Raw genomic sequence first — 14037 nt, forward strand, 5'->3', positions numbered from 1 at the left:
GGGTAACTTGGTCTTGTATATATGTGTTCGTGTTCTGGAAATAAAACATACCTATATGCTTCTCTGTTGGCTCTCAGCCATGTTTAGTACAAAACGTGGATGTTAAGAGATGATTTGTGATCTCATCTATTTCCCATCCTGTTGATAGGACGATAGGACTTCTAACTTGAATATACAAAGGTGTTAATTTGGCCCACCTCAGCATTAGAGCGTAGTTTCTGCAGTTTCAGGTTTCCAATGTAAGATAGACTGTTTAGCATAACGTGTTCTGAAATTCTGCATTGTTTAATTATAAAACAGGATATTTTGATTCAATGAAATATGTAGCTCTTTGTAGCTATGGGATACAGTGACTTACAAGAGCAGGCTGTTAAATTTTGTGTTAGGACTGCTGTGCTGATCTGGACAAGTCAAGAGGAGACTTTACTCCTCTTACTCTGGGTAATCCTCCTTTTGCATTTCTTTGCTCGCTAGTAGACCAAGAGTAAGTGGTTGGAGTGATGATGTAACAAGATAGGTTGAGTTGTGCAGGGTTTTCTTCTGGTATTCGAGTATCTGTCTGTTTGACAGTTTCTCTTCTGCTGTTTGGTGTTATATTTAATACAAGGTTACAGTGAAATGTGTCTAGTGATAATTTTATGGTTGAGGACATTGCCCTAGGAGGTGAACCATGTGATTTCTAATTCCAGCTCTGAGTATTCAGTATTGTCAACAGGCAAGTTGAAAAGTGTGAACCTCTCCACAACATGTATAACATGGAGATTATGGGGTTCTATCAGGTACCTGCACATTAGAGTCTGAATGAGTGCCCTTGCTGCTAGAATAATAATGGTGGTGGTGGCAGTTTATTCATGGCCAACTGCAGCTTTGTGTCTCTCACCCTTTTCCTCTTTCCTTTAGATTTACTTTTTCTCCACTGTGGCAAAAACAACAAGAAGCTGAAAAGACAAAAGGGAGTCTTAGTATCATTTCTTGATTAGGATACTTGAGTTAGGAGTACCTTGTTTTGTTTTATGCATTTGGTGATGAACTTTGTCTTGGTGAAAGCTCTGTTTATTATGGCTGTTTTTTTGAGGAATGGGGCTGATTTTCTGTGTGAATCATGTTGGTGGTCACAGAAGTTATCATTTCACTTGCCCTTCTTTGCAATGTATTTTGAGTGTTGGTAGGTCTTGGTTTGCTTATTATGTGCCTTGACATAAGCACATAGCCTATAGCTACAGTATGCAATAGCAGATGTTGTCTCATGTGCTGTGGAATTACTACTCCACAGGTAAAGGCTTTCCTTGGCCCACTCTTGAAGAATTGCAGTAGCTCTAGGTGGTCAAAGAAAGTAGTTTTGAATAATCTTTCATTTGCTGTATTGGTTCTGTCATATGTCTAGATGAATGTGTTTTCTTTATGGTCGTGCTCTGACACTTCCGCATTTGGGGACTTGTTCCACCACAGAAGTGACATTCTGAATGTTAAGCAGAATGACTTAAAATTGTCCAGGCTTTATAGTGGTACGTGAGAATAGAGACATTGGTGCACAGTATATGTTTGCTTTTGTCTGAAATTGGGTGCCTTTTTCATGTCAGAAGTTCTGCTGCACTTGCTTTTGCTGTGCTCTGTGTGGCTTTATTTTTCAGGGATATCCAGCTGCTGGCATAGAGGCATCTGTATGGCAGCATCCCAGGGCTTCTTAACCCTCTGTGCCTCCACTATGCCAGGCTGAAACAGGACTTCTTTCTTGTGGACATGTTCAGATAGTAGAGCATGCTGTCTGTGATGCCTTATGGATCCTTGGTTGCCCATTTTCAAGGTGCAACATTCTTGTTGGAAAGCATCATTCTGGCATTGATTGTGTGACTGAGTTTAGGGCAGGGTCTTGACAGGCTGCATGGACAGAAGAATCCACAATGGTGCCTGTGAGGGTCTCTTGTCCAAGTAGTCTTATGGAGTAAGTAGTACATGCAAAGATTTTAAGCAAGAAATTGTTCAAGGATATTTCCTGCCATGGTGCCACTGACCCTTTCACTAAAATTGTTTCAAGCAAAGTTGTTCACTGCAGTTTCATGAGACAAACAAATGGTATTTGAAAGCTGCCTTTCTAGCTGAAACATCTAGAAACTATGATTGGTAACACTATTAGCTTTTGCCTGTGTCGATAATGGCTGTTTATGGTTCCTCTATTATCTTCCTATACTTTCCTTGTGAGGTTGTAAAAATCACAGACACTGTGTTGAGCACACCAGAAGCCTGCCTGGGTGTCTAGGATTACTCCAGCAGTTCTGCTTATGGGTTTGATCATCGTTGTAAGAGAGATTTATTCTGGAGGCTGGCAGAAGTGAAATTAACGTGGTGATTGCCTTATAAGAATATCTCCATTATGCTTATTTCTGAAGGTGGAGAGTGTTAGCATATTGGAATCCCTGAGGAAACAATTCTTACTGTATTCATCTGATAAATATTTGGAACAATTTATCTGGATAAGTGGCCCTGTCACACTGTGCAGTCTGTTACTTATGAAATCTTTAAGAACCTGCACTGCAGTTAATGCAGGTAGCAGTACCACCCAACTGAGCTTCATTGTGCTTCTTCGGAAGTGACAGATGGTAAAATATTCAACTATTGGTGTGAGAGCTTCAGGATTTCCTTTTTATCAGTGTAGTCAGTAACTACCTAGGAAGTCTCAGCACTGCATCTTTCAGGGGCGTAGTCAGTTCTCTCATTCCTTCCCTCCTGTCTTTACCCTGCACCTTAACAGCGAACCGGATTAGTCTTCTGATGGACAGCATGTGGAAGTTCTTTCAGCTTTTCTGTTTCTAGACCTGTCTTATCCTTAGTTATGTTGTAAACTGAACTCATTGATCTAGTTTGATCATTTTGACCTTTTTAGCTAGACTCTGTAGTAGATGTTAATTGATTTATTTGATCAAACTGCCATTTTTCATCAAATTAGCCCTCATAGGATGGAGGCAGTCCACCGAGGCACTGTGTTCCTGAGATCTCACTGTAAAAAATTTATTTCATAGTTTGAACAATAAATTTTGAGGGAAGTTTTGAGTGCTTTTTGATACATGCCGTATAGAGCGTTAATCACTGAAAGGGTTATGACTGTCAGATAACTAGTGACGCCTGACCTTCCCCAGTCAGTGATCAGGACAGTGATTTGCAGCTCAGGGGATGCAGTGACCTTGATAGTTTTCAGTGAAGGGGAAGCTGCAACTCTGATGCTTTGTAAGGTGCCAGTACTTGGATCATGGATACATTCGGGTCATCCTGTGCTTAATGGATCCTATTCCAACAAGGAGCCTTGCCTAGCTGATTCTTGATCCATAGAGTTACTAATAGGTTGCTGAACTGATGGAGGAAAGCCCTTCACTAGGTGAGTTAGAAAATGAAATTAATTGGGTAGTGAGATGTATGTTCTTGTATGAGTTTCCCAATTACAGTATTTCAAACAGTTTTGCCTTCTGTGATAGAAGTTTTATATTTGGTTGTAGTAGCTTGACTTCAAGGGGAGGCATCTCTTTAGGCTGATAGCTTACTCTCCACCAGGCTGGAAAGTATATGGAAATACAGAGGAAAATTGGTTTTCTAGAAGACTGTCTATACTCTAGGATCTTAAAAAACAGCAGAGTTCCTCCTCCTACTTCAGGTTTGCATGGCCTCTTCTCTAGTCTGCTTTAAGGAAGACCACAATAGCTGCTTTTTCGCAGTGGTTATTAGGTGAAAAACTTGAATAAACTGCAGAGTGCCTAGGTTCAGGTGCTTGTCATCTCTTGTGGTTCAGCCTAGAAGCCCTGGAGAACTGACTTCTCTTGGTTAAGTCCTCTTCTAGGTATGCAAGTTGCCAGAGTGAAAGCTGAATCAATTGCAGCCTCCTCTGGGCCAGAAGAGCTCATTTCCTGTTGAGAGGAATGGAGAGGCAGGGCTAGCTAACTTCTCTGAAGTTCCACTTGTAGCACACACAGCCAAGTTGAACAAGAGGCTTTTGTATGGAAGCAACAATACTTGGAAAACTGTGTATGGACTTTATTCTTCATCCAATCAATTATGCTTGAATACTGTTCCCCTGCAAAGTGACAGTATTTAACTACTCTCCCATTTATCTCATTCTGCTTGCTTGATCAAAAGGGTTTTTACTCAAGCAGGTGTTGAAGTACTGAGATATAACTAGGGTTTCAAAGTTTGCCTCCCTGCTCTCCAAATCTCTGACCTTAATGTTGGAGTGCTGAAATGAAGTGTATCCACAAATAACTTATCAAACTGAGAAACTTCTGTGGGCTGTTACAAGCCAGGGTACACTCTGATAATGTATGCCAATACAATGAGGAACAAATAACTGCTTAATGTTGAATGTACAAGTCTCTCATCTTTTCCCCTCTCCCAATTTTTACAGGAAAATCATCAGCGTGTTTGTATCTTCTTTGATTATGCAAAACGTGGTAAAAACACAGCATGGTCCTATTTTCTGCCGATGTTGAATCGACAGGATCTGTTCACTGTGCATATGGTAAGTTTTAAATCCACCTGTCACTGAAGATGGTAGAGAAAAATGCTGCGTTAATTTTTCTTCAGGAGATTTCACAGTTTGAAGCTAAGCTACAGCCTGGACTGGAAAGTTTTCCTTTTGCAGTTTAGATGAGTTATTCTTAATATAACCTTCACCTGATTACATGTTAGATAGAAAAGTTACATTGTTTATTGATACTGTTTTTTCTATGACATTAGACCAGGTTTTAAAGGCTCAGAAAAGCAAGGATTTTAGATTTAATTAAGCACAGTAAGCTGTAACTAGAAAGATAACCTTTGTAACAGCTCCCAGTCAATGCTCCTTATGCTGTGCAAATATTAGAATTTTAGTTTTCATCCTGTAAAAAGGGACATGTCTTTACTTTGATTCTCTCATATGGTCAAATCACTGCAGTGCTGCTTGAAACCTGCTTAAAATGGTTTGTAAGCATACTGGAGAAGAAATGCTTGCTGTTGTGGTGGGTTGACCCTATCTGACATAAAAGCTCCCACCCAGTTGCTTGCACAGTCTAACAAAGCAGAACTGGGGAGAGTATTGGGAGGGCAGAAGCAAAAAAACACATGGGTCAAGGTAAAGACAGTTTAGTAAGTGACGGGGGGGAAGAGTGAGGAGAGGTGGAACCCAAAATAAATCCAACAAAAAGACACGATGTAAATGCAATTGCACACGACCAGCAGACTGACGCCAAGCCAGTCAGCTTTGGTCAGCTGTCCAGCCTATCCTCTCCCAGCCTCTTGCTCATCCCCAGCCTATATGCTGGAAGTGTAAGAGTGAGAAACATAGGTTGGTGATGTTGTGCAAGCACTGCTCAGCAGGAGCTAAAACATTGGAGTGTTACCAACACTGCTTTGGTCACCAAGCTAAACCACAGCACAATGTGGACTGCTATGAAGAGAATAAGTCAGTCCCAACCAAGCCCAGTACAACCACATGCGTGGTATGCTACCTGCTGTGCTTTGAACCACTGGGTGCTGCTGGTGTATATGGAGTAACTTTTCTGGAGTTACTAGTGTTCTTCTGCTGTCTGTGATGAGAACCGACCATTTAATCTCAGCAGGTTTTTTTCCTTGTAGGGGAAAAATATGGTCATATTACTGTGAACTCCTAATGGAGACCTTAGCGTCCACTAATAAAACATGTCTTCTGGCTTGAAGAAGGAGAAAACTTCATGGCTATGAATTTTATTCACTGTCTGTGTTTATGTTGGCATGCTATAGTATAATTAAATCAGTGGCTAAAACTACAAAGCCACATACCCTGGCTTGTGTTATGCCATGGTGGCACTACAGGAGCAAGGTATTCCAAGCTAGTCATGCTGTTTGCTCTTAGGTGTGGGCAGTGCAACAGTGTTTGATGCTGTGCTATGACTTGGAACAGTGAGCTGGCCTGTTATCAAGCCTGACATATTTTCTTGAAAGGGTTGGTTTTTTTTTTTAATTTTCTCTTTCTTTTCAATCCAACTGATCCACTGTGTGGCTATGCAATCAGGTTATGGGGTGCAGTCTGAGCAAACTCAGACAATATCGACTTCTCAAGGATGCAGTTAAAGTGTAATTTTTAGATCCTTGCAGTGTAAACTAATTAGTCGCCCTGGAATGGTGACTTTCAAATATATAGTATAGAGATTTCTATGTCTAGTGTTTCTATGCTCACAGATGTGATACTCAGATACTGTTTTCTTAAGTTACTGCCAAAATGCACAGATAACTTTCAAGTCACATAGAATCTCATGGGATGTGAATGCACTTTAAAACAGTAAGTTTCCTCCCTTACTATGCCTTGCAGTACTCTTTGTGCATATATTTTTTTAAAGCACATGAATGTTTTCAAAACTAATTTTTAGGTTTGTGTTGTGAGTTTTTTGTTGTTGAGTTTTGTTTTTTCCTCCTTACTGTGCACACTGGAGGACTTCTGATGCCACAGCAGTTCATACATAGAAAAAAATACGTTTCCTCTGTATCCTGGCTCAAATACTCCTGGTCATGAATGCTCTCATTCAGGGGCAGGTAGCAGTTTTAACTCAGGAGCATGGTAAGCTAGAGATCTAATACCTCATGTTCTAAAGCTGAAGGGATTTTATGGGGTTAGTTGGCTGCATTCAGAAGTGAATTTGATGCATTTCAGTGTAGAGATTGTTCTGGACTCTCACTCATGATCTCTCTAGAAATCAGTGGTGGTGCTGCTCATCTGAATGCAGTAGAGTGGAAATGTGCCTGGAATAGTCTCCTCACTGCATGGAGCTGTATGCAGGCAAGCAAACCCCTACTTCAATAGTTACTCGGTTAGATCTAATACTGGATCAAATACTTCTGTAGATTGCAGGCTGCAGTGTAGTTTTACTTCAAACATAATTTGGAAATGCTGGCATAGAAATACACTCTTGCTGTATGTATTATTGTGCTGTAGGCATAATGAAAATTCCTTACCCGACTACATGTTTACTCTTCAGCTTCGTTCTTAAATTCCACTTTACCTTTTGATTTTCTGCTCTTCTTTTTCCTGGCCTTGAAACCTCTGCCTTCTTGAAGATGACTTGCTTTACTTTAAGTACAGAAACTTAAATACTTTGCAATTACTGTGTTTGCATATGCCATAGTTGCTTAAAGTAAGCCTTCACATGTATGTTAGGCTGTTGAGTGTTGGTAGATTTCTGACTCTAATGGTGTCCTACAGCAGCAGTCCATCGTTAGCTTCTCGCTTCTTCGTGTTCTTCATTGTTACCTTGTGGACTTCATCAGCTACAGTTATCTGATAGCATTGTGAAAATACACTAGTTACTTGGAAGTAGAAGCAGCAGGAAGCTGAAGAAACAAAGTTATTAGGTATGAAGAGTTTCCTGCACAGAAAACAGGTAGATTTCTGTAAGGAGAAATCCATCTTTTACATAAATTTGGTTTCCAGAGCTTATTGGAACTTCTCAATAAATCCTGAAATTGCTGCATTTAAAAAACTGTTTATTGCATTCTTTTTCAGGCAGCAAGAATTATTGCTAAACTGGCTGCATGGGGGAGGGAACTTATGGAAGGCAGTGACTTGAATTACTATTTTAACTGGATTAAAACTCAGCTCAGTTCACAGGTAAAAAGCTACTTCTGTTTAAACATTACAGTGATTTTGGAAACGTCTGAGCCTATGAATACATAGATGTGCGAAAAAGAGATTTTTTGTTTTATGTATTTAAAATGAAATTTTATTTTGTCATTTTAAAATCTAAATATCCTTTATTCAAACACATAGTTTTAAAGTTAATATGTTATGTTTTCTACTAAAGTAAATGAAAATTTTAAAAGAAGGCTTTTTTTTTTTTTCCTTTTCTTTTGCTTAACATTGATTTTCTTCTGGTCACAGAAAACATGCGTTGAAGGATTTTCATAGAATTGAGTTCCAGCCCCCTTCATGGGCAGGGACACCTCCCACTAGATCAGGTTGCTCAAAGCCCCATCCAGCTTGGCCTTGAGCACTTTCAGGGAGGGGGCATCCACAACTTCCCTGTTGCCAGTGTCTCATCACCCTTATAGTATAGTTTTTGTCTCCTTGCATTTTGTTTCGTTTCTCAGAGCTTTCTGCTGGGAAGCACATGGCAGACGGAAGTGAATTTCAACTTTGTATTTTTAGTCCTGTCTCTTGAAACAAAATAAATCCTGGCTTATTTGGACAGTATCTTTGTGGCATTTGGGCAGTATGAGCTGCTTACTGATGGCTTGTCCTTCAAAGATAAATCATTGTATTAATTTTTGAGAATTTCCCTTCAATCCTTGTCAAAACCAAGTGATTTGTCATTCTGAAAGGTAGTGTTGCAGCAGAAGTGGATTCTGGAGAGCAGAGAAACATTCAGTACATTTAGTAACAGTTTATCTTTCATTTCTTTCCAAACTGGGTTTATAAAAAAGCTTTAGTTTTTTCTCTAAAAGATGAAATTTCAAGAGAACAGTTTTCATATTCTATGATAAAGATGGATACAAGTCTTTAAGTAAGTGCAAACTTAGAAAAATAAGTTTAAAAAACCCCAAATCTTGATCAACTCCAAGCATGTTCTTCTGGATATGAGTATGTATGTGAAATAAATACAATATAAGAGCATAACATATTGAGCAAGAAAAGTATTTAATAGACTCTTAATATTTTCTTTTTTTGTGACTAGGGTGGTGGGAGAACTGAAAGAAACTTTGTTACAACAGTTCTGGATGGGTGAAAGACAGCTCTGATTTTAAGCTTTTATTTTTTTTGCTAGAAACTACGTGGCACAGGGGGTTCTGTGGAAGCAGGAGCAGTCTCTACTAGTGATGTGAGTATATCTTTGAAATCTGTCAATTTGCAGTTTTGGGATGGTGATATCCATTCCGTGGATTAAGTTGCCTCAGAGCCATATTGGTGTCAGAAAGTACTTGGAATCAGAGCTGTTCGACAACAGAGTGCCAGGTGATGGCGCCAGGAAACAAAAGTATTTTTAAAACTGATTTCACAGTAAGTGCTGGTGGTGGAAGTACGTATTTTACAAGTTGGTTTGAGTTGTTAAAGCTGTAGATGTATCTAGCATTTTCTTTGTTGAAACTTGAAAAAATGATATGCAATTAATTAAATATTTGAACAGTGTGTTTAGCACTGAACTGTTAGACTTGCAGAAGAAACCTGAGACTAAGAAGTGATGTGCAGAACTTAGGAAAGGCACGTCAGATATTAAAGCTTGCATTGCCCCTCAACCTTTGTCACATGAAATTACAAGAGTGTTTTCAAAGCTGTAAGCTTTTCATATTTTAATAGCTTGAATTCAGGGTTCAGGATTGCCCTTTTCACATCAGTATTTGTTTGCACCAAACTGCACATACCATATACTATCATTTTAATGGCTGGTGAGCTTGGGGGTGAACTTCAGCAGTACAGCAAATGCAAGTGATCATCATCACTGGGCTTTCTTTTTTGTTGTGGCACAGTGAGGCTGCTTATTGTAGCTCTTGATTGTGGAGTAGAATTCAGTTTAGTCTTTTGTTCCTTTTGCAACCTGAAAGTGTTCAGTTTTTCAGGAGATGTAAATATGAACCTGGAATTTGTTTTTCTTCTAAATGTAGCCATTAGTTTAAAGTGTCTTAAATTACCACCTCACTGGGGTTTAAAATAGAAAAGATGAACGACTATTACGATCGATCATGGATAGAGGATAAAAGTACAGCCTCAGCATAGAAGCTGAACTGTTTCAGTATTTCACATGCAGTTCTATGTGCCATACTGTTAGGTTTTGTTAGGCTTGACAGCCCTTGGTCATATATCTTTAAAAGTGTACATAGTTCTGCAGCACACACCACCACTCATGGAGCTGCGATTTCTTCTGACTTGCTTACAATTGTGTTCATTGTTCTGTGGCGCTGCATGGACGTACTGTACCACTGTGGGGTCCCAAAGCAGCATGACTGACAGTGCAAATATGTCATAGGATAATTGAGTAAGTATTGTCTTGACTTCGTTAGTGCTCTGATGTCAGATCTAGCTTGTGCAGTATTTCCAAGCAAGTCCTTATTACTTTATTTCAGAGTAAATAAGAGATGCAGGTGTAACATTTTACACAGTTAAATGGGGGCTGGGATCTATTATAAAATTTAAATTATAATAGTTTTGGAAGAGAAGGCTTTTATGAAAGACTCCTTAAAAAGAAAATTCTAAGTTCAGTAGTACACAGGTTGGTAATGCAGATAAATTAAGAAATTATTTGGGGAAGGAAGGCTGTCTGTGTGTTAATAGCTGTTTTATTTGCATGGTGTGTGTGAGTGAATACCTACTCAGGAAATGAATGTTTTGTGTGATGATATAGCTTGGGTTTTCAGACTCAGTTTTTACATAAAGATCTTAATCTCTGATAAAAGACAAAGAATGAATTAATCTTTAATATAAATTCTGTTTATTTTCTCTTCTTATGAGATTGCCAACTTCTTTACTCCATTAAATGTTTGAAAGCTTTGACCTTGTATTATATGAGTGATCTACTGTAAGATTTCCAAGACACTTAGTAAAGAAAAATGCTTATAGGAAGAAGCCCCCCAAGAATGTATCAGCAGCTAGTCTCAGTATTGGTGGAGATAATGCCACAAGAAGAAGATAAAAAAAATGCCACTTCTGTTGTACCTTGGAATCTTTCTGTTGGTGTAGTGGAAAGGACAATGCGTTGACCAAAACCCATTTTTTAAATGCAGCCCATCTTATGTGTCACTGCCCAGAAAATACATGCTTTTAGCAATCATCAAATGATGATTCTGTCTTTGTGGCTGGTCATATAGTAGTCTGAATGAAAACAGAATTCAGTGATGCGTCTGTGTGTTTTTCTGATGGAAAGGTTTTAGTTCTACTGTTTGTTTTTTTGTAGCACAGTATGCTGTACTAAGCTTTTAATGAAAAGATGAAAAAAATAAACTGCAAAGCTAAGCTTTGAGGATGATTTTGTGCAGTTATTTTTCTAATGGTATTTTTTTGTATAAATATACATCTCATTAAGATAAGCATGGTACTTAGTGTGGCACATATGTAGGAAAATATGCAATTGTAATGATATCACTGCTGTTTTGTGTTGGAGAATGGGAGTGGGAAGATCCTGAGGTCAAGTTTCCTTTTTCTGCGATGACCTCTTGCTTCTTCATGCTCGGTAGCCAGTTTGCTGATTTATTTCCCAAAGTTTTTTCAATGGAATAGCAATTGACTCGATGGATGAAAGGACTCTGGCAGTATAATCAAACAGAGACAAACTTCGTTCTTAGATGCTAAAAGAAGTATGTTCCAGTGGGTTCCAGCAGTAAAAATCTGTTGTGGTAATGTAAAAGGGTATCAACTGCATAACACTTCTTTCCTGTTCAAAACTCTTCTCCATTTATATTGTGATTCCCACCTTTTCTTATTACTTTTTTTAATAGTGGGATGTGAAGCATTATAAGGGTGAACGTGTTTAACTCAGAAGTGTCACTGAAGAAATGTGTATTGAAGTATGCAATTTTGGAAAACTGAACTTCAGCCCTTTCTACCTAACTCTTCTTGTAAGAAATTATGTGTTCCTCTTTTCACCTAGAGTTCCCAGTATGTACAGTGTGTTGCTGGATGTCTGCAGCTGATGCTCAGGGTCAATGAATATCGTTTTGCGTGGGTAGAAGCAGATGGAGTAAATTGGTGAGCATTAATTACAGTTTATATAGATATACTTGCACTTAGAGTAGCATGTTTCCCAGTGACCTCTTTTGGAATAGAGGTCCTGCAAAAGACAGCTGCTTTCTTTTAGTACAAAGTCTGTTTGTTTTCAAGAATTAGTAGGGTCAAATAGGCAAATTAAACTTGCAGATATAGGTACTAGTGTTGAGACTTTAATGCTACTTTACTCTTCATGAAGAAATGCTTAAGTAAGGGGAATACAGCCATTTGCCTTTAGTTGAAGATGCTCTTTTTTTCTTTTAATAGAACAATGACTTACAAAATCAGTTTCTGCTGATCTTCCTTGTCTTACAATTTGGGAGTTATTCAGTCTGAAAATGTTAGTGAAAACAGAAACATGTTCTAGCTCTAAACTAATTTTTTTTCTATGTGTGGTTTCAAATAGGTCATTCTTTTATCCAGATTCTCTTCTTAAGTAGCTCTGCATGAGGCTACAATTTTGTTACACATCTGAATTAAAAAATGCCTGTCTATAACTTTTCTGCCATATGTGCCTCTGTTGGGAATGGTTTTTATACAATTTGTACTTCAATTAAAAATACTCTTGTACTCTGAAATGGAGAAAATTCAAAGTTGCCTGTGAAGTGAAAGTTCAAAAGATGTTCACTTGTCACGGTGACACTACTGAAAGAAATTTTTCACCAAGGAAGCTGTTCAATAAACTGTTAAAGCATGACAATAGCCCTGTGTTTTAGCAAGTTTGAATTTGTCTTAATTTTTGTAGTAATGATCTTGAAGTAGTTTGTTGGATTTTTTAAATTTATTTAGCTTTTTTGGAATGGACTTGCAAATTGTTTATTAAATTTTCAAAACTTCAGATGAACAAAGCTTCTGCATCAGTTGGAGATCTCGTGATACTTCTTGTCCAGCAGTAGATGTGATGTGTTGTATCTATAAGCTGTTTTCTGAGGACTCACTTGTTAGGCAAAGACTACTTCAGCTTATTCACTCTTGTGGAGAGAGAAAATTAAGGAAACAAGTTCAATTCATGTAATTTTTTTTCTTTTACTCCTTTTTCTTAACTCTGAAGGAGTAGCCTCATGTTTCTCTCTTTCTCACAGAATGACAAATAATACTCTAAACGTACCATTAGAAAAAAATTCTCTGTGAACCTAAAGATGGATACAGTACGACATCAGTTCACATGAAAAAAGCTTTTTTTATATCTGTAAGACTTAAGGAGGAAGTAACTGCATCTTTAAAAGACGGCTTTCTGAACTAGCTGCTTGTACAATGATAAATACAGGTTCAGGGTACTGTGAAGTTTGTGTTGCATACTCACCCTCGACACGTTAACTATTTCGTTAAATGTTTCATGCTGGAGCAATGCAATCTGTGCAGTTATTATTTAAAAAAATGTATACTATGTTAATTTTTCAGTATCATGGGCGTCTTGAGCAACAAATGTGGCTTCCAGCTCCAGTATCAGATGATTTTCTGTGTGTGGCTACTGGCATTTAGCCCTCAGATGTGTGAATATCTCCGTCGGTATAATATTGTTCCAGTGCTGTCGGATATTCTTCAGGAATCTGTCAAAGAGAAAGTAACTAGAATCATCCTTGCAGCATTTCGGGTAAGTGTCTGCTGACTGCAATTGCACTGTGCTTGTCTCTCAAATGAGTAGGTCTCAGGTGTTGCTGATGTGCAGCTGTTTCTGCTACACAGTATCAGTAAATAGGATTGAAAGCTTAATTATCCTGCTCTTTTTTTCCTTTGTGACATGAGTTTTGCTACAGGTAGTAGCTATGCTATTACAGGGAATAAATGTTTGCTATCCGATTATTTCCTAAAAAAAGGTTGATTAAAAAAAAAAATCTTCGTTAATACAGGCATTACAGATTTCCTTTCTTTGGTTCAAGATTCTTTTTTCTACTAGTACTAGTGTAAAACAGTCTAGTTACTAATAACTGATAAATTTTGTGTTATAAAGCTTTCATTAAAAATTCTCTAATCATGCATCTGTTTGTCCAACCAACCGACCTGGAAATTATTTTTATTTACTAGCCTAAAAAAATCTTTTCTTGGTGACTTTGTCAAGATGAATGAAGATAATCAATGGTATAGGAGTTATTACTTGACTGTGTTCATGTTACCTGAAAATTGCTGGTCCTGTTTAAGATAATTTGAAATAACTAAGCACCAAACTTGCTGTTTTCATTGTGAGAGTAACAATTGCTGTTCACAGATGCTAACTCTGCATGTGCCTGTAGTTTGATGTACATGCCTGTCAAGTGTCTTGTATGTAATTTAGGAATTCTGTAACAACTTGTAATCCTGTCTCAAAACAGGACTTGGATGCTGACTAGGAGATGTAGAACTCGGTACCTTTTTGT

General features: G+C 38.1%; 1 protein-coding gene across 2 annotated transcripts in view; it reads left to right on the plus strand.

The window, feature by feature from the left end:
- Positions 1-14037, plus strand: part of ATP6V1H (ATPase, H+ transporting, lysosomal 50/57kDa, V1 subunit H) — a 46111-nt gene that overhangs the window by 11941 nt on the left and 20133 nt on the right. Inside the window, exons 4-8 of one of the 2 annotated variants that reach the window (XM_010006806.1) lie at positions 4388-4501; positions 7496-7600; positions 8754-8807; positions 11568-11665; positions 13085-13277. In XM_010006806.1, coding sequence (XP_010005108.1) covers positions 4388-4501; positions 7496-7600; positions 8754-8807; positions 11568-11665; positions 13085-13277 — 564 coding nt within the window. The remainder of the gene's footprint in view (positions 1-4387; positions 4502-7495; positions 7601-8753; positions 8808-11567; positions 11666-13084; positions 13278-14037) is intronic. The other variant, XM_010006807.1, reaches the window with a different exon arrangement.

Source organism: Chaetura pelagica, unplaced genomic scaffold, assembly GCF_000747805.2.
Source record: "Chaetura pelagica isolate M959 unplaced genomic scaffold, ChaPel_1.0 scaffold109, whole genome shotgun sequence".
In the NCBI taxonomy this organism is placed as follows: Eukaryota; Metazoa; Chordata; class Aves; order Apodiformes; family Apodidae; genus Chaetura; species Chaetura pelagica.